Source organism: Cavia porcellus, unplaced genomic scaffold (assembly GCF_034190915.1).
Source record: "Cavia porcellus strain 051 isolate PalLab524CR breed Dunkin Hartley unplaced genomic scaffold, mCavPor4.1 scaffold_2, whole genome shotgun sequence".
Lineage (NCBI taxonomy): Eukaryota > Metazoa > Chordata > Mammalia > Rodentia > Caviidae > Cavia > Cavia porcellus.
Window position 1 is genome coordinate 98,966,181 of NW_026947485.1, and position 20,368 is coordinate 98,986,548.

Sequence of the window (20,368 nt, forward strand, 5' to 3'; positions counted from 1 at the left end):
AACAGGGATTTTTATTTATTAATGTTTAAGAAATCTAAATTAAGAAGGAAACTTTAAAAAAAGAGTTGAAGGGAAAATGAAATTGAACACAAATGAAGGGAAAATACAGATGTGCTAGGAAATAGACTTTTATATCCTTAAATGGTACTGTGATGGCTTGAATCTAGCCATGACACATAACAGTGCTATGGCTCCCCGCACAAAGCCTCATGCAGTCATAGGTGGGGCTTTTTCAGAGGTGGATGAATCCAGAGTATGTGCAATTCGAGGGTTAAAAGTGCTAGGATTAGGTGGGTGATTACTAAATCAGTGCACTAATTGGTTTGGCACTGGTACCTGGGTACAATATAAAGCATGAAAAGAGGTGTCTCTCCTCCCTTGCTTGCTTTGCTGCCTTCTTCCCACCATGAACTTTTTCTCCGCATTGACTGTCTGCCATGCCACCCTGCATTGGAGCCAGTTGATTATGGGCTGAAACCTTAACAAACTGCGAGGTAAATAAACCTTTCCTCCTTTAATTTGGGTGTTGGATATTTAGTCCTAACAATGAGAAGAGTAACTAAGATGCACCTACATTTCATTTTGAATTGTAATATCTTGTATTTTCCACTTATTTAAGTAATTTGAAGACTTACAATATACATGTCACCGTGTTCTAATCTTGAGAAGTAAATTATAAAAAAGTTTTTCTACTTAGTGGAAAATTTCTAGAAATTATAACTTGGTTATAAAAATGTTCTCATATCTCCTTTTATCTTTTAAGTCATCCAAAGGCCAGATGTTGAGAAACAGGGGTGAAGTCTCTTCCTTTGCTCCACACAATTGGCAACATTTAATACAGCATAATTAAATAATTGCTTTGGACTATCTTGGGTATAATTAATCATTTAGCATTAAAGATTGCTGGAAATAACATTTGCTACAAAATTCAAGCACTCAAGGTTTCTGAGATGTAAAAATTTGATGTTCTCATAGCCCTCTATGGTCCCAAGATAGATAAAGGGATACAATCTGTTTTAAGTTGAATGTCATAGATATTTAGTTGTAAACTTGGAGTTGGAAGGGTCTCAAAGTATGGGATTTAAATCCAGAGACTCTGAACAGGGAATTTTTTCCCACTTGGTGAAGTAGGGGCAGAAAGATCAGAGGAGTTTCCAGTGTTTGGGACAGATGGAGACTGTGGGTACCTTCTCTGGAGGAAAAACAGAAGGTGGGCACTGGACCAGCCACTGGAGGAGGCTGTGGCCAAGTTTTGGAGCAGGAGAAAGGGGGTATTAATAGTGATAAGGGCCACCCCTTATCTTGGCTAGATTGCTTCGGATCTTGGTTCAGCCATGTGCTTGTACCCAATGCTCAGTTGATTCTTACTCACCTGCACTCCTGACCTTTAACCCCCGCTACCCCAAATGCCCAGGTGACCTAAGACAGTGGTGGGAATCAGGTTTAACCCTGTGAGTGCTAAACTTGAGTTAATCAACCCCATACTTTCCTGCTTCCCCCAGCACTCTTTGGAATGGGAAGAAGCATAAGTAGAAAAGACAGGAGCTAGAGAAAGGAGAGGCTGTGAAATTGACAACCTTTCTTTAACATTTAAAGTCCTGTTGTTGTTTTTTTTTCTTGAATGGAAATAAAGAGGAATCTATTAAAATTTTAAATTGATTTTGTTAGCTTTCATGGCAAAAGCTCAGGAGATCTATATTCCCTCAAGATAAGTTTTGTCCTTCCAAAAATTCAATTTTTAATCTTCAAAGCAATGGTGCATTGGGCAATAACGCAGATTAATGTTGTTGTTCTTACGATGATTTTCATACTACTTCCAGGCAAGCAGGATAGTGGCATAAGGATTCTGACCACCTTTATAAGATAGTGATTAGAAAATGCGAATTATCTTGGCTAGTTCAGTGTTCAACTGCTAATTGAATTTTCTGGAAAAGGACTTTTGGTCTCAATATCATGCTGTCAGTCATAAGTTAGAAAGGCAGTTGGCATAAAATTTAATTTCAGTCCTTTTTTTTTTTGGAGGAGCTGATGGGTAAAAGTAATACCCCATCTTGTAAATGTTTGATAAACAGTGATGGCAGCAGCATTAGCAGGCACATGAACACCATAAAGCTTATTTTCAGTAAGTAATTCCAATGGGAACTACTCATATACAAGTGGAATAAACACTCAGGGTCTCCTGCCAGGTACAAGGCCTGGGCTACACCCAAAGACATGTGTCTTGTCTTACAACCAGGGTGCGGATGCATGCTGAGAGGTAAAAGGTGAAACTCTTAAAAGGGATTTTAAGAATAGGAATTACAAGTTGAATATCCCTCGTCTTAAAATTCAAAATCTGAAGCACTTCTGCTCCCAGGGATTTCACATAAAGGATACTCAACTTCTCCTTAATAATAGTAACAACTGCTGCAATTTGTGGCGAGATCTGCCGTTAAGACAGGCCTCTTTTAAAATAACAATTTTATCGAGAAGTAATTTGCATACCATTAAGTTTATCCTTTTAAAGCCATTCACTGACTCAGAATATTTTGCTGTATAATTCAGAACATTTTCATCATCCCCCCAAAAAGCCTGTACTCATTAGCAGTCACTCCCCACCACCCCCTACCCCTGGGAGTCAGGCTTCCAAATGTTTTACTTTCTCTGCTTTGTGCAGCAGTCCTGGTAAGCAGATGACACAAGCCCATTTCACTAATGAGGAAACAATGGTAACAGTCCAAGGTCATGTGTTCCCTCCAAAAGATATGCTTAAGTGCTAATCTCTGGTGTGGATGGGAACTTATTTGGAAAAAGGGTCTTTACAGTTACAAAGTTCACTGTCTTAAAGTGATATCATTTTGGACCAGAGTGGTCTCTAACTCTAATGATGTCTGACTTTACAAGAGTCAGAAGAGGTGCCACAGAGGGAAAAAGGCCAGGAGGAGAAGGAGGCAGAAATTGGAACCACATATCCACAAGTCAAGGGACACCATGTGAAAGGCCACCTGTTGCTAGGAGTCAGCGCTACTGACACCTTGACCTTGAATTTCTGCCCTTCAGAACAGTGGGGGAGTACATCACTACTGCTCAAGTCACTCCACATGGGCAGATTTGTCAAATCAGGCTCAGAACAGTAACCCCGTCACACAGCCAGTCAGTGGCAGAGCCAAGATCCTCCAGATGAACCTGGTTCCCAAGCCTGTTTGTTGCCCTTGGCCACACAGAATGATCAGCTCCTGCTTGGTCCCCCAGCATCTTGGTTCTGAGGCTCAGCTGACTGTGGATGCTGAGTGCAGAGCAGTTCAAAGCTACCTCAGGCCAGGTGTCGGCATGATGTGGATACAGAGATGGCTGATGAATAGCCTGCCGTGTAGCAGGGATCTTGAAGTAAGTTTTGAAGGGCAGGGAGGACATGAAGATGTAGGGAGTTGAGAGTCCAGGTGAGAGGCTTTGTAACCAGGGTGCAGAGTGTGCTCTTAGAGAAAGGGAGGATGGCTCAAGTGGGGGACCTATGCCAATGGCCAGTGTGATCCACAAAGGAAGCTGGAGTGCATTACACAGGAGACCAGACCATCCTGTCTCCATCCACTGTCCTCGCCCCTTTCTTGGGGATGAGCCCTCCAGCTGCCTGTGGGCTCTTGCTGATCACCCCATACATTCTCCTGGAGACTGAAGTACTGCTACTTCCATACACTGCAGCCTCCCAGCCTCCCTGGCTTTGTGCTTGCTGTGTCCTCCATCCTAAGCCGTTCCTCATGTCCCTCCCAGGAGGCTAATCAATCCCCTGCTCCTCATATTACAAGTGTTGGTGGCCACACCTTTGGCTTTGCTGGATGCAGGGTCAGGCCTGTGTTCTACTTCTTGGTGTGTCCTACCCCCTCAAAGGCCTTTGGCTATTCTTGGGGCAACTTCTATTGCAATAACCTTGCAAGTGGATGTTTGGCCGTTCAAGTCTAGGTTAGACAGTTCTTCCTTCAGGATGCCCTGTTGCCTCAGGTAGAGATCTTATGCTGAGTTTCCTATGTGGTTTTGTGTACAACGACTTCATTTTCCAACATTGCATTCAGATAATGTCTGGCTCCTTTACATACTCAGGGGTTATTTTCCTTATTTCTTTTGGTTTTCTCAGTACCAGCATCAGGACTGGCATGATCAGTAGGTGACCAGCTTGTAAGCGATCAGTACACATTTGTGGGAATGTTGTTGGACAAGCAGGTCTATGAATGTAAGACTTAGATGTGTAGGTGACAGGGAGCCATGAGTGCTCTTTGAGTGCAGCGGGGACAATGTGATCAAGCAGGGGTTTCTGGAGCCAGGTGAGGCTGAGCAGGGAGGTAGGAGGCACACTGAGAGGCAAGTTAGAAGTCTGGGGTGAGGACTGGCGGGGCTATTGGGGGGCTGGGGGTTCAGGGCTGGCAGCAGGGAATGAGAAAGGAGAGACAATGGTGAGGAGAGGGACACGTGGGAGAGGATGCAAGGCCCTAGGGGGCTGGAGCGCAACATCGCAAGCTCCGTTGGGGTCAAGCTCAGGGACTGAGAGCATGGAGACCTTGAACAAAAAAGAGGCCAGTAGGGAGCCAGTCTGCAGATTTATTCAGAGACTTACTCATTTCGAGTTCTGAGTGCAAGCGTGGCCCCATGGAGCCATGAGCTTGACCTTGGGTGTTTTACCAGGGGAAGGGAATGCAGCCTTAGAGTTGGCTGAGAGTGGCTCCTGACCCCACTGTGTCCCTGTGCTCACCAAGGATGCCCAACATCTCCACAGGAGGGAGGAGGAGAAAAAATGCAGAGCAGAGGGGCCAGAGGTGAGTGACCACAGCATTAGAACACAGGCAGGGAAGATGGCCAGGCAGGGAGCAGACAGACAGTGACAAGGACAAAAGTGAAGGTCACTTTATTATTTCTACTTTACGCCACTGTCTTCCTTGATCTGATCCACTGCATATTAAAGACTCACTGGGATCAAACTTTACTGACCCTGAGTGAGAGGGAGGAGCATATCATTCCACTGCTACCCAAAACTTAAATCTCTAGACATAGGACACGACAGCATGGCCAGCCCTGGTTCCAGCTTTTCTAGACCTTAGGGTCTAGTGAACAGAAAGGTGACTATAAAGCCTGACTTTCTGGGGTTTGGGACCACTTGTGATGGACCATTCAGGCTGAACTAAGACTCTGTAGAAACCAAATCCACGCCCTTAGAGAATGTCAGACTTTTGTTGGGAAGGGCAGGAAACCTGGTGAACATATCCTGGGGGTGGGCTCATTTTTTTCTGTCTTGTTTTCCTTCTAAGAAGCACTTAATGCCAGCTGGGTTACATCAGCATGCATTGAGAGAAGATGCTCCACCTGAGGAGGGTTGCCAGGATAAATAGGTGGAGAAGAAGGGAGCTGTTGAAGGGTTGAGGTGTTAAGGAGGCATTGTGGGTTCTCCTACGAGTTGCTGTCTGAGATGTTGGTTCTCCTGGAGAAGCTTTGGTCTTCACATCGAGCATTGCTTCCTGGCTCTGGAGGGGAAGACATGTGCTGCTTGGTCTCCAGGATGGACTCGTCATGCTGCTTCCTGGCACGTACCCGACTGTGCTTGTCGTTGGAGGAGCTTGGGGCCTCCGTGTCGCTGAGGACGGCTGTGGTCTTTGTTGTGAGTGTGACTTCTCAGCTCCAGTGTAGAACCCTCATCCCACTAGCACAGCTCCTTCATCCTGCTGGCATAGACATTCTGGCTTCTACTGCTGACCTTTGAGTCTTCCCGGCACGGATCCGTAAAAGAGACTGGCTTGAGTCTTTCTTGTGGGCTCTGGGCCTCCAATTGGACTCGTGGGAGGCATTGTCCTGAGCTCTGGATTTTTATCTGGACTCATGTGGGACATTGCTGTGGGGTTTAGGCACTTGACTAAATAATCTGTCTTTGGTGTTGCGGATAGATTTCCTGCATTTTCCTGTGTTAACTCCTGGTGGCCATTATAAAAATATAAACTCCATGTCCTGATCCTAGTTGTTCTCTGTGTACAAACCCTGACTACAACAGAAGCTGTTCTCCTTTTAGTTTCTCATCTGAGATTTTAATGTGTCTATTTGATTTGTCTGATAAAGTATAAACAATAATACTGCATCCGTGTGGCGCTTATTTTATAGTGGTTATTTCTGTCCCAATGGCCAATTTGCAATAATTATTTTCACTATGGTGGTCACCCAGATGCCATAACATGGATCAAATTGGTCTCTTGAAAAGTAAATTGATAACTTTTTAAATAGTATGAGGGCAAGAAATAGCCCTGAATTTTGGGTTGTATTTGTTTTTATTATATAAAATTGATGCAGAAAATGACATAGATTTAAAACCAATGCAAAGTTTTCAAGGAACACGATAACATGTACTTATACAGGTACAAATAGCCTCCCATCTTGGTGTTTTTATTTAGCTAAGTTTATGAAAACATCTTGTGCTGTCTGTTATCTAAGGCCTAGTGCTAGTAGTTCCAGCTTGAATTCAGGACCTATCAGGAGACGCTCAGAAATATCCTCCACCCAAAGCCTTGTACTACAGGGTAGGAAAAGGCAGACGAGAGAATAGCAGGCACTGTCCATGGAGTAAGAAGACATGGTTTGATTTGGGCTTTGATGGAAGAGTAGACCTTCTAAAGCCAAAGAGGAGCTGGGAGAGCAGTATGTCCTGGCAGAACAATTGACTGCAGTCAGCAAGATACAGGTGTGGGGCACGCTCTGGAAAACGGTATGGCAGGAATAGGGAGGTTTCCTGAGCAGGAGGACAACAGTAAGGATGAAAAGAACACTGGAAAACTGTGCAAAAGGAAGAAATATAGAACCTAGTTCAGCCAGATTTGGATTTAAGGCAGAGTTTTGCCCTTTATGGTTAAGGAGAAGACACTTCGAAATCTGCTCCTCTGTGTAAGCTGAAGAACAGAACTACCTGCTCGTGGCTTCCCCGGCATCTGCAAGAATACCAAGAGCTCTGCACATAAGCAGGAGGGGCCTCATCCTGTCTCTTGAGGGGCAGTGGGAGCAGGATAGGGTAAGCAGGCCACACCTGCTATACCTTGGAATGGGAAAAAGGTGATTTAAATGGCACGCTAGGTGTTTGGAGGTCACAAGGAGGAGCATTCTCACTGGCTCCAAACTGCAGCATGGGCATCAAGTCCTGAGGATGGCAACACTGCCAGCTGCTCATAAAGGGTGGCAATGACACTCATCTCTGCTCCCTTGAAAGCAGCCTGCAACAGTGATAAAACCATCTGACATATTCCGGTCATCATTGTCACCCACTGAGTGTGTGTGCACGTGGAGTACATGGATGTGAAAGTGTGAGTGTGTGCAGCCTTGAATTCAAGTGTCCTAGATTCTGATTAAGAAATGGAATAGCAGCTGGGCATGGTGGGGCACACTTGTATTCTTAGCTAATCATCAGGCTGAGGCAGGAGGATCCTAAACTGGAGGCCAGCCTTGGCTACATAGTGAGATCCTGTCTCAAAATTTTTTAAAAAATGGCTCAATAGTAAAGAGAGCCTGAGTTCTGTCCTCAATACCAAAAGAAAGGAAGGAAAGAAAGAAGGGAATGAGGGAAGAAGAAAGGAAAAAAGAAAGAACTAGTACAACCAAACTCTAGTCTTCAACCCTAGGAAAGCATTTCTTTACCCAGGCAGTGAAGGTTCAGTTCAAATCAATCAAAGCACTAGAAGTTCTTTAAGAAAATAAACTGAATTTCACCCTTTGCTTGCAGTGATGAGGAAACCTGTGCTTTGCTCTAAAAGCTGGAGCCCACAAAGCTGCTCATTTTAGACATCTGAGCAGCAGCTAGAGGCTGGGACAGAAGAATAAGAAATGGAGTAAGAAACAGCCTCTTTGCTTGCTCGAGAAGCTTGGTTCAGGCTGGAGAGCCAAAGAGGGTGGGAACCTGCATTTAGGAACAAAATCAGGGCTCATGAACGTGGCTGCTGCGAAGCTTCAGCAGGAACAAGTCAGGGCTGGGCGGCATTTGTCCCATTCCAAAGGACATTAGCGAGTTCCTCTTGGGTGGCACTGGCATATCTTGCACTATTGTGACAGGTCACACTGTGCACTGCGCTGTGGTGGAGTAAGCCATGGGCTCACTCATTAGTAGAGACAAGAGGCAGAAGCAGCAAGGACAAATGAGAGACCAGGATGAAAAAGGGAGGAGAGCAGCGGGAACACTGCCCCGAGACTGCATGGTGCAGGGATCGAGCATCCGGGGGGCACAGGATGTAGAATACAGTGAACCCATGGCCCGAACTTTACATTGGAGTCATTTCTAAGTAAAAAGCAGCACCACTGCTGATCCTATTTCTGTGACCCTTTTTCCTTTCAGTGCTTCTGTTCCTCTGCTGAGGATCTGTTTCCTTCCTCAGCTCCCTTTCCATTGGGCTCTTTACATCCCTTTTCTTTCTCTCTGGAGGGTGAATGTCTTGGTCACCCCTCTGATTGTCCATTCCTTGCCCACCCAGCTTCAAATAAGCCTTTTTTTGCAGCAGGAGCAGCAGCAGCGTAGGATGCCCCTTTGGGCTCTTCCTAATGTGTCCTGTAGGACATTTACTAATGTGTTCCTCAGGACACTCAAGTGTCCCTTCACCTTTCTGGATCTCAACATGCTTTCAGAGTACACCACATCTGATAGAATTTTTATTTCTATTTTCTTCCTTAATGTCTCCCAGGCTGGTGCTACCATAGATAAATGTCTTTTTCTCTGTTTCTAGCTCCAATCGATCCCTCTGTCAGGAAGCAGTTGATTGACTATAGTCTTCCTTCCTTTAGTCTGAATCTTTACTTGCGAGATTGTAAAGTTGACTGCATGGCTCTGGAATTTCTCTGTTGATGCACGGTCTGCTGCTTTTGTAACAATAGCACACAGATCTGAGAAGCTGAAACCCTCTGGAATACACAGTGAGGTGTTCCTTAGGCCCACACAGCTGTCCCCCACAATTTTCCATCTCCATTTTGGTGGCTGATGGCACCAGCCAACCAGCACTTATTCTCCTGAATTCCTAAAGTCCTAGCCATGAGTTTCCTGATACTCCTCTCTGTCAAACTCTGTCAAATTCAGTAGACTCAGTTGACTCAGACTCTGTAGCCTGGCCAGGGAGAGTGACCCCACCACTGAGAGGGACCGGAGACCCTGACAGCTATCTGTACCTTTGTGGGGACTGAAGAGCTTAGGCACGTTCCAGAACAGAGGAATAGGAGGGCCACTTGGGGACAGGTTGAGACTGAGTGACCAGTGGGTGTTGAGGTTGACTCTGTCCTGTTCGGATGTCACTCTGAGGATATTTGACCCAGGTGTTATCTAACTGGTTAACAGCACTGCTTCAAAACTTCTTTATTGACAGTAAAAAGGAGCTGCCAGGAGACACGTTTTCTCTTTAGCCATTTGGAATTTAGTTTTCTGGTAGAAATCCCCTGAAAATGAGACCCATCTTGGAGAACCCCACATCCTCAGGGCTACTGCTGGAGGAGGACTATTTGCTCCTGAGTGTCTCTCATTCTCATCTGTCATTTTACTGGCAAAAGCTCACCACTTTTCTCTGGGGCATTTACTCTTTCCCTGCTCCCGCCCTGTGGGCTCAGTACAGATCTCCCTCTGCCAGATCAAGGGGCAGACACCGAACTTGAGCCAGAGCATGATACCTCCTCCAACTGCTGGAACTATTTCCAGGCAAAGATAGTAACAGATGCACTTAGAGGACTTGAGGTGATCTTGGAAGAAAAGCCCTTGTTCTCTTGCTTGACATCTGAGACTATGAACCAAGCATGGCTGGCAGCCTCTCTTACCAAAATATAATACCATACAGTACACTAGCCATGCCTGTTATAGACTGAATGCTTGTCTCCACACCACCAATCTTTCTAATCTCTAATATGATGGTATCAGAGGGACTTTTGGATGGTGAGTAGGTTTAGATGAGATATTGAGGGAGAATCCTAGAAAAAGAATAAGAGGAAGAAGCAATAAGCTTTCTCCCTCTGTCCCTATCAGAAGTCATGTAAGCATACAGCATGATGGGACCAGTGACAAGCCAAGAGAACACCAATGGAAACATATCTTGCTGGCATCTTAACTTTGGACTTTCAGCCTCTGGAAATGTAAAAAATAAATTTCTATTGTTTAAGAACCCTAGTCTATGGTCATCAAGATAAGGATGAAAATATTGCAAAAAGAGGACAAAGGAGGAGAGAGAGAGAGAGTGCCTGTGAGTGAGAGAGGGAGAAAGGAAGAAAAAGAGAGAACACAGGTGAGTGTGCAAATAGACTGATTATACCAGCTGGGACCCTAGGTCCAACCATACCTGGAGCCATCTGGATATTTCAGTAGCAAAAATCTATCTTCATGTTATTTGTTTTGATTATATCTAGCTTGAATTAATTTTTTATCTCCTTTTTAAAAGAGACTGACTTTCACATTAAATTGAAGCATGAAAATACCCAGCCTTCAATAAATGATCTTAAACAAACAGATCCATCTTTCAGGCCCTAGAGAGACACACCACGATAGCATGGGCTTCCCCTTTCCATGTGTGGGTAAGAGAATCGATTTCAAGCACATTTCATACAACCCAGGAGCAGGTCATTTTGATTTCCACCTGTGTGTGTTCCTCAGCACCATGGCCTTGCCCATCCTGCCCTTGACTCCCCAAAGGGCAGTGTAGCTTTGCCCAGAATTAGCTCAGGAGTGCCACACACCCATACTTCCTGTACTGGTCCAGAAGGATGAGAGGTTGGCCTACGAGAATGGCATTTGTTTGGCTGTTTGGTTGGTTGGTTGATGATACAGGGGATTCAAACCAGGGCCTTTGCACTGAGCTTCATTCCCAGCCTCATACCCTTCCTTACTCTGTGTTTCAAGACAGAGTGTAAATGCTAAGTTGTCTGGGTTGGGCTCAAACTTGGGAATCTCTGGCTTCAGCCTCGCAGAGTGCTGTGATTACAGTCATGAGCTAATATGTTCACCTTGAGGTTGAGGGTTTTCAATCAGCTCTTCACTAGGGATAGGCACAGGGAAGAGTCTACAGGTGACTGCATTTATCATCAAAATCACCAGCTTAGTTAGACTTTATCTCCATTTTAATTAAGAACTGGAGCTCAGAAAGATCAGCCGCTTGATAACTGCCTCACAGTCAGTCCACTACCTGGCTCTTGTACTCTGTGTACTGGTCTCAGTCTACCCATCCTGACCTTTACCTTCATTCCAGATGTTGCACATCTGCCCTCATTCCATCCCTGTGTCTCCTCCAGGAGCCCTGGCTCTGGTTTTTCATGAAAACTAGGTCTTTCCCTCAGAAACTCTTAAATCTTCTAACAACTCCATTCCACATCCTTTGCACTAAGCCTTCCCACTGGGACTCATGGTCCCTCCTTAGATCCTGCCCCAACCAAACCTCTTTCAGAATGTTCTTGGCATCTCCATCCCCAAGCTGAGATGTGGCTGACCGCTGCAGTCACTACCTCCCTACAGCCTCCCGAGACAACATTTCATTGTTTAAATGTCCTCCTTCCCATACCTCACTCCTTGAGAACAAGCAGCTGTTCTGTTTGCTCCCTGGTTACATCCAGCTTTTCTCCTCTGAGCGTCCAGCATGTGTAACAGGGGCTGTGCATGTATCAGAGACCCTGCCAGGCCACAGACACCCCCATCTTCCTCGTAGTCACAGCAACTTGGTGCTCTTACATATCTTTTCCTACACTCCCTTGGGGAAGTGGCTGTCTCACACAAGCAAAAGTTACTAAAGGCAGCTGTGTCTAACACGCTCAGGGACACTGCTAGATGCTGGCATGCCCACAGTTGCCACTGTTGTCCAGGCCCCACTGTTCTGCCTGAGATCGCTGCAAAGTCTCCCCACTGAGCTCCTGCTCTGTACACGTCACCCACAGTCTCCTTCTACCTGGAAGCTAGAGCAGCCCTGTGGAAACCTTAACACAGGCCGTGTCACCTGGGCGTCATGCTTTCCTAGCACCCAGCATAGTCAAGGGGTCCAGGACACGTGCTCTCCCTCCATACCCCCACATGATCTGCCTTTCCGTGTCCCCACTGACCTCATCTTCCGCCACTGTCTGTCCCCTTCCCCTCTGTCTACACCAGCCACCTGTTACTGCGTGCTAAGGCTGTGTGCATGCTGTTCTTTGGCCAGAAATAAGCTTCCTGTTGACGGCTGAGGGCAGGTCTTATTTCCTTTCAAAGCTCTCTGACCTCCTCTGGTGCTTCCTGTTCCACACCTCAGCTTCCTTCCTTTCCTGGTCCTTCTTGTCGCACATGCACTCTGTTTTTTGCTACCTCCTAGAATGTACTCTTGGAGTTCACTGCTGACTCCCCGAGACCTAGGAAGTGCTGGCACCAGAGATGTGCTCAAAGCAGCTTTACTAAATAAAACAGAACCTAGAGAGAAACAAATTCAAACAAGGTGTCTTCTTCACTCTCAGAGTAGCAGACATGTTAAAGTGCAATGGTGTCTATAAATAAGATATCAGAAATGGTTTTTAAAAGCAAGGCTGTGTGCACATGTGTGTGCTGTATTTGTGCAATGATTTTGGTCTATATCTTCTGACACAGAGCGACAGATAGGACTAGGTAACAAAACCAAGATGAAGAGTGATGTGTATGGTCTGATTATTCCTGTAACAACAAAAGAACACACGTTCCAATTCCTGATCTTGCTTTACATGCTTGGAATGAGGGGTAGGAGGTTAGGGTTAGTTGCCAGTTTGTTGTCATTTTTACCTGAGTGGGTTTGCAGTAGGATGAAGAGGGTAAAAGGAACAATTCTGCTTGCATAGCCCTGGATTTCAACAGTAAGTGCTTAAACATAAGCCAGACATGTTCACATGGAGGGTGTTAGTGAGAGTCATTCTCTGCCTCCCTGCTGCTGGAGAGGAAATCGAGGCAGTCTTTGAAGAACAAAGTGGCAGGACCGTGCTTGGCAGCACACTCCTTACTGCGGTCCTTCTCTTTCATTAACCTCCTCTGCAGAATTCTAGGCAGGACAGACTGCGAGAGCTTCACAGGACAGACTGCCAGGGTCATGCAGTGAGCAAAGTGTTGGGTTCACTTGAGAACATCTGGAAATCACTTAAGTGCCCTCATGTGGGAATGAGGAGAAAACAGGTGACATATCTGTCAAATGGGATGCTTTATAGCTGTCAAATGCTTTATAGCCCTTCATGAACCAAAGATGCTGATCGGAAAGGCGAATCTCAGGATGGGACAGAGAAGATACCATGCTGTGTGTGGAGTGGTGTGCTGTGCACCTGTGCTGTGCTCTCTGCATGATGGCATCACTGGCGTATGCACAGTGAGGCTGTATTATGTTGCTTTGTGAATGTGTACTAGAGTGTGTGCTGTGTGTCCCTATTCACCCCCCAGAACTCACAAGGGCATTACAATACTACAGACATACACAGTACAATCTTGCTTTTTAATTCAAGCTGGTCCTTTCTTCCAGCTCTGTCTCTCTTCCTTCCTGGTCCATGAGCCCAAACCACCCAGGACTTTGAGGATACAAGCTGATAGCTCACAAACTCAATAAATAAGCTAAGTTAAAAGGCTGAGGCAGCTGGAAACTTGTCAGACAAATGGTTTTCCTGGGGAGCATGAAAGAGCCAGCTGATGGCTAACAACTGTGATTTGGAAGGAAGAGGGCTGTGAGGAAATCCTAAGGTTGGCTTGTCCAGAAACAAAAGGTAATTGTTTTTTGCACTGTGCTCATAGCATAACACAGCCCAGCACAGCCCATCACAGCCCAGCCCAGCCCAGCCCAGCCCAGCCCAGCACAGCGCAGCACAGCGCAGCGCAGCACAGCACAGCAGTAAACCCCTACAAATGCATGCCTGTATTCACTCACCTTGGATATTGTTAAATTAATTCCTTTGTTTGTTTTCTAATAAAAGGAGGCCATTTAAGCTTTTATTAATCCAGTAATTACAGTGTTAATATGTACCACCCTATCTTTTTAAACAGGGAGTTATTAGGCTTCTGAGGCACAGAAATGAAAGATAATTCCCACAACACTGGGCTGTGAAACTCGGGCCCAGCAGGCCTGAAAAAGGCCTTCAAAGAGAAGCAGTGGAGAGAAGCTAAGGTCTTGAGTAAGCTGTGTTGCTGCCAATAGTCGTGAAAGGCTTCCTCACCTTACCTAGGACAAGGGGCCACTGTGCTTGGAGACCCAATACTCTCTCCCAGTGCTTTCGAATGAGGAGGAAAAGATGAAGGTCATCTGTGCTTCAGATCCAAGCTGCCAAGGTCATGGTCACTTACCTGAGACCAGAACAAGTGCTGAGACTGACCATCGAAGTATCATATCCTTGCACATGTCCATGGTAGTAACAATGACCCTAAAAGAGATAACAAAGACTGATTTAGTAATAATATCTTCTTGTCCACTTATAATAAGTCAATTGTTTTCAATTTTTTTCCACTTGACTTTAGCCATATTGCATGAAATACTGCATGAAGAGCCTTAATAGGTAATGCTAAACCTAATGTGACCTAGCCAAGATCTATGGTCAGAGTATCTGATTTGCTCAGTGAACATCAATGGGGTTTAAAATGCATCAGTTCCATTCCTGTCTCTCTGACATCCTCCAGCAGAGCCCTGATGCAGTGCTTTACAAAATCCAGCAGCAGAACAAATCATGTTGACATCACCATTTTACCCTCATGCTCACTGTCTTTGGTAATGAGATGAGGACCTGTATGGGGTATTCAAGAACACTGAGAAATGTAATAAAATGAGGCCTGAATCTGTGGCTTATGGAAACATAAAAAGCAGATGGGGGGAAGCGGAAGAGGACAGAAAGAGGGAACCTCACTGAATTACCAGTGGAGAGCTGAAAGCCTGCCTCAGCAGGAAGGCAAGATAGGATAGTCTTCTAAATCAAAGCCAAAAATTCCTGTGCGACATGCCTGCAACCTTCTGTTCCTTAATAATGTCACTGCTTGCAAAAAGAAACCACAGCACGACACTTCCTTAGTGAAGATGGATATCTGTCCAGACTCAAGGGTAATTTTATTATTGCACAGAGGTTATGCTGCAGCCCCAATTAAGCAGCTGACTGGCAAGAAATGACGGAGCATACACAGCCCTCCTCATTCAGGTCCTCTGCATGCATTAGGGTCCCCACAGAGAAGGACAAAGTGGACACTCAGATTCAGCCTGTGCTCACTCTTCCTGTCTCATGACAACATTAATTCACCTTTTCCAGGGCAAGGCTTAGCATTCAGTTGTCCTGCCCAACAAGACCATAGTTGACTTTGCTGAAAAAAAAGGGCCAGATGGGTTTGAATGACAGAGGAGATCAGCTAACACTATGAGAGAGGGGCTAAAGTGATTTCATTGTCACAAAGTAGGGGACAAGCCTCTGGGGTCATCTAAAAGGTAGTGAAAGGCAGGAGCGAGGAGGGCTTTAGGGACATTTGTAATTTTGTTTGACTTTTTCTTATTGATTTCAGAAGCTTTTTATATATAAAAATATGATATCTATGGTATTAATATTTTACTTTTTAATGTGGGAAATGTCTTTTAAGCTTGCTTATGACCTTTTTTAGTTTTTCAGAGCTTCTGACTTCCATAAATTCAAGTTAATTCATCTTTCTGAATTACTTTCTGCAGCTTTCTTCAAGATCACAGATATGGTTTTCTTATAATTTTATAGTCTTGCAATTAGTTCTTTAATCTGTCTGGAATTTATTCACTACTGGGAAGTGTGGGGTTGGAATCTGGCTTTTCCCTGTAAGTTAGGAGCCAGCTCTGCTTCACCCAATTTGTCCTTTTTCAGTGGCTTAGGATTCAGTAAATATACCTAGAAGTGGAATTAGGGTTCTGTGTTCAATACCTGAAACATGTTTGTGGCTTCACTTTTGTACGTCAGTCCTCTGAGGCTATCCCCCATTTCTCTGATACTGTGCCAGTGTTACACTGCTTTAATTGTAATTATTTTAGATCACATTTTAATATCTGATAGAACAAGTGCTCTTTTAAAAATTGATTCAATTCCCACATCACAAATTTCACCATTTTAAAATGTGCCATTCCATTAGGTTGTGGTACCTTGTTTACAGTATTTGTAACACCTAGTTTCTTCCATTGCTGAATCCCATGATCTTGTAAAATGATTGCCACTATGTAATCAATTCCAGAACATTCTTGTCACCCCCAAAAGAAACTTGGAACCTGTCAGCAGCTCCTTTTCATTGCCTGTCTCCCAGCTCCTGGCAACCGCTGATCTATTCTGTTTCTATAGAGTCACCTGTTCTGTTCATTTCATATTAATGGGATAATCCAATTTGTGATGTTCTTCTTTGACTTAGCCTAATGTTTTCAAGGTTCATTCATGTTGTAGAAAGTATCAATACTTAATTTCTTTTTGCTGCTAAACAATATTCCATAATATGGATATCCTGCATTTTGCTTATCAATCCTCAGCTGGTGGGTATATGCATTATTTTTACTTTTTGCTGTTAGGAGTAATGCTGTCAGGAATACTTAAATATAATATTTTGTGTGAGCATATATTTTCAGTTCTCTTGGTTACACACTAAAGTAGGTATATGTATATATACCTAGAAGTGGAATTGTTGGATCTTACAGAAACTTTAACTCTCTAAAGTACGGCCAAGCTGTTTTACCTTTTCCCATGTAAATGAATCATTTTACAGTCTCACAAGCAATGTATATGGGATTGAACTTCTCTACATCTTCACCAATTCTTATTATTGATAATCCTTTGAATTATAGGCATCCTAAGGATGTGAAGTGCTATCTCAGTGTGGGTTGGATTTCCATTCCCATAATGACTAATGATGATGTTAAGCAGTATTACATATGATTTGAAGACATCTCTATTCAAATGTTTTGTTTATTTTTAATTGGATAGTTTTTCTATTATTAAACTGGAACAGTTTATATATCCTGAATATTAATCTTTTATGACTCTTATGTGACTTAAAATATTTTCTCTGATTTTGTGGGTTTTTATTTTATTGTGTATTTTGAAGCTCTAAGTTTTAAAAAAGGTCCCACTTTATTTTTTCTTTGGTTGCTTATGCTCTGGGGATATAAGTGAGAAACCATTATCTAAGATTTATACCTGTTTTCTTTTAAGAGTTTTATAGGCCTAGCTTTTACATTCAGATGCATAATTCATTTTGGGTTAATTTTTACATATGGTTTGAAGTAGAAGTACAACTTCATCCTGCATATGGATATCAAGTTATCCTAGAACCATTCATAGAAAAGACTCTACCCCATTTAATTTTCTTTTGAGCAGGCTTGAAAACTGTTTTTTATTCAAAGGTTTATGAACTATCATTGCTTGTTTTGTCTTTCAGATGAATATTAGAATCAACTTTAAGCTCCGTAATAATCCATTCAGATTTCATCTTGGGCTATATTAATGGTATCGATTAATTGGGGAAGAGGTTGTATTTTCACAACATAGAGTTGTTCTAGTCACATACATATTAGGTCTCCCTTTTCAATAGAGTCACTTTTATATCCTTCAGTCAAATTTAATTTTTTATATAAGGCTATAGGAAAGATTTTTTAAGCCTATATGTAGGTATTGTATAGTTTTGACATTTTGAATTACATCTTCTATTATGTCTTATATATGGCTATTTTTATTTTTATTTTTTGGTACTGGGGATTGAACTCATGACCCTGTATTTGCCAGGTAGGCACTTATGCCACTGAGCTAAATCCCTGGCCCTATATGGCTATTTTTAATATAAAAGAAAGTTTTGGTTTTGTTAAGTTGATCTATCAGATATCTTTCTGGATCATCCTATCAATTTAACATGGCTTATCATGGATTTTTTAGGTTGTTGATCACTGCAATTACAAACGAAGTGTTAAGGGCTCCTCAACAACACATTCAGGAGCGGAGTAGCTGGAGTCCAGGGGCCAGGGAAGTGGAGGCAACCGCAGGTGAGGAGAGCAAGCACACAGGCAGGGGGCAGTAGGGAGAGGGTGCCAGTTCAGGCGTGGGCTTAGTTTTGTTTAGTTAAGGGATTCAGGCACAGGAGTGTGGCCCTCACAGTGCCTTTCCTTTTCCTCTCTCAGCAAGGCAGATGCTTAAGGTGCCTAGGGGCATTGGGCAGCTGCCACATCCCCAACACCCAGCCACCAGCCTATCAGGGAGGGCAGCTGTTGTTGCCAGTGGCTCTCCTTAGCCTCTCTGTGAGATGGGTATTGTATGGTCCCACTGTCCCCCTCCATGTGACTCAGTGATGGTGACACCTGATTGGATTGTAATGCCTCAGGGCATCAGAGGGACCCTTGTCCCCTCACAAGCTCTGTGCATAGGATGGGGGACTGAGTGTCAGGAGCTACTGTTAGGGTTTAGACTGCTTGGGATGACAGAAATGACTGGGTTTTGACTGCTGCTGATCTTTGGGATCCATCATAGAATTTTCCCCATTTTAGAGAAATACAAAATGCTACCATAGGCAGCCAATACAGCTTAAGAAATTAAAAACCAAATAGAGACCATAATCTTAATTAGCAAATTTTGGAACTTCAAAATCATTTATACTCAATTTCTATTTGTAATAGTTTATTTATCAAATGTATTTCAAATTAAATACACGAGAATATCAGCTCACTAAAGCATGAGCTCAGAACAAATTAGTGTCATATTTCCAGTTCAATGACTTAAATATTGTTTATGAAAGGGGCGTTGGATTTTAGCTCCTCTAAAATAAACACTGCCACCTCTCTTAGTCATTACAAGTTAATGAAATATTTCTCACCTTTAACATCACTTTTGATTTACCTTCAGATAACTAACAAGCCCATTCCTTACTCCCAGAAGGTAGTAACTTCTTAGAGTACCAAGTCTAATTGCCAGAACTCCAAATTGCAGATTCTCCAGGACAATTTCAACTCTGTGAAGTTTATTTTTTTCACCACGACTCACAAGACATGTAAGCAAATGTGATTTGGGTTTTATAAATTTCACAAGTCAGAAAGACAAGGTGGTTACACCATGATATGTCATGTGGTTGGGGAATTCTATCGAGGGAGTGACAGAGAGACATCTTCTGACCCTGCTAGTGGGACTGACCCTCTTAGGCAGGAAGAACTATGGTGAGTGGCCAGCAGTGTTTGCCCAGGTGTCCATAGGGATGTGTGAGCTTGTGTCCTTGACCAGGCTATCTCCACACACTGATGCTAAAAGCCAAGTACCACGCAGGCCTTGTGACTCCTGAATTCTTGGCCTCTTAGGTCTGGATGGGCCACACCTGTGGCAAGCACAGTAGGCAGCTAAGGTGCCAGAGTCTTAAGCCCCAGGCTGCCTGTACCTGCTGCTCCTCCAAGCTGCCCTTGCTGGGAAGCTGTGGCCACTGCTACTGCACAGACTTTTCCAGACTACATCCTTCTCCTCTTTCTGATTGTTCCAAAGGCACTGAAGTGTACACTCACTTTTTCTACAGCTCATGTCCCTAGACAGCACTGAGTAAGACGCTGACTACCAAGATAGTCGCCTTTCCTTTATTTTGCTGATCCAATACATTTTATTTCAACCAACAGAACCTAACACAGAAAAGAGTCCCAAACATGCATAACCACAAAATTACATCTTTTCCTTTACAAAACCTCTAACTATATATTTTATATACTTATTATTTAACTTAATGCGTTTCTCCACTCCAGCAAAATACATTTTCCTTCTGTTTAATACTATCAATCAAATATAATGGTGGGTGAGAGAAGATAGAATAAGAACTCTTGAACTTGAAAATTGGTAGCCCTCAACTCTGCCCTGTGGGGAGTCAAATCAAACTTCTGTTACTCAATTCCTTGTGGACGAGAAAGAAAGGAATTTTATACGCTAAAGTGGTAACAAAAATGACCCGACCTTGTGATTAAAAAGGACTGCTAGCAGACAAAGTCTAGGAGAGGGCAAAGTATTCTGAGTGTCTCTTTTCTTGGGGACTCAGAACACCCCTCTACTCCCTGCTACAGGTGATGTGGAAAACTACTTTGATTCACTACTTGAATCACGAAATGTTTTAGCCAAAGGAAACTGGAGGCTATCTAAGGCCAACTTTTTCCTCCCAGAAAGATTTTTCTTGGAACACAGGTAGAAACTGAGACCCTGATGGCAAAGCAGTCATCAAAGGTCACAGAGGTGACTGATGCCACCAGAGCAGGATCAGGATCACCTCTCGATGCCAGGCCAGGTAGGGGCCAAGGTAGTAAAGGGAATTGTTGCCAGGAACTTGTAGTTTTTTTCTTCTTAAAGTGAAAAGCTTTTGCCTGACGTGCACGCTTGCATGGAATAAATGCTGCCATGAGTACAGCAAAGCCTTATAATGATGTCACTCATGGCATCACAAGAAAGTGGTCATTTCCAAACTCAGAGACAA

At 43.8% G+C, this 20,368-nt stretch overlaps 1 protein-coding gene across 1 annotated transcript in view; it reads right to left on the reverse strand.

The window, feature by feature from the left end:
• The window catches only part of Adam12 (ADAM metallopeptidase domain 12), a 349,026-nt gene that overhangs the window by 93,793 nt on the left and 234,865 nt on the right, over positions 1-20,368 (reverse strand). Inside the window, exon 5 of the mRNA XM_063244913.1 lies at positions 14,255-14,331. Within this exon, the coding sequence (XP_063100983.1) occupies positions 14,255-14,331 (77 nt within the window). The remainder of the gene's footprint in view (positions 1-14,254; positions 14,332-20,368) is intronic.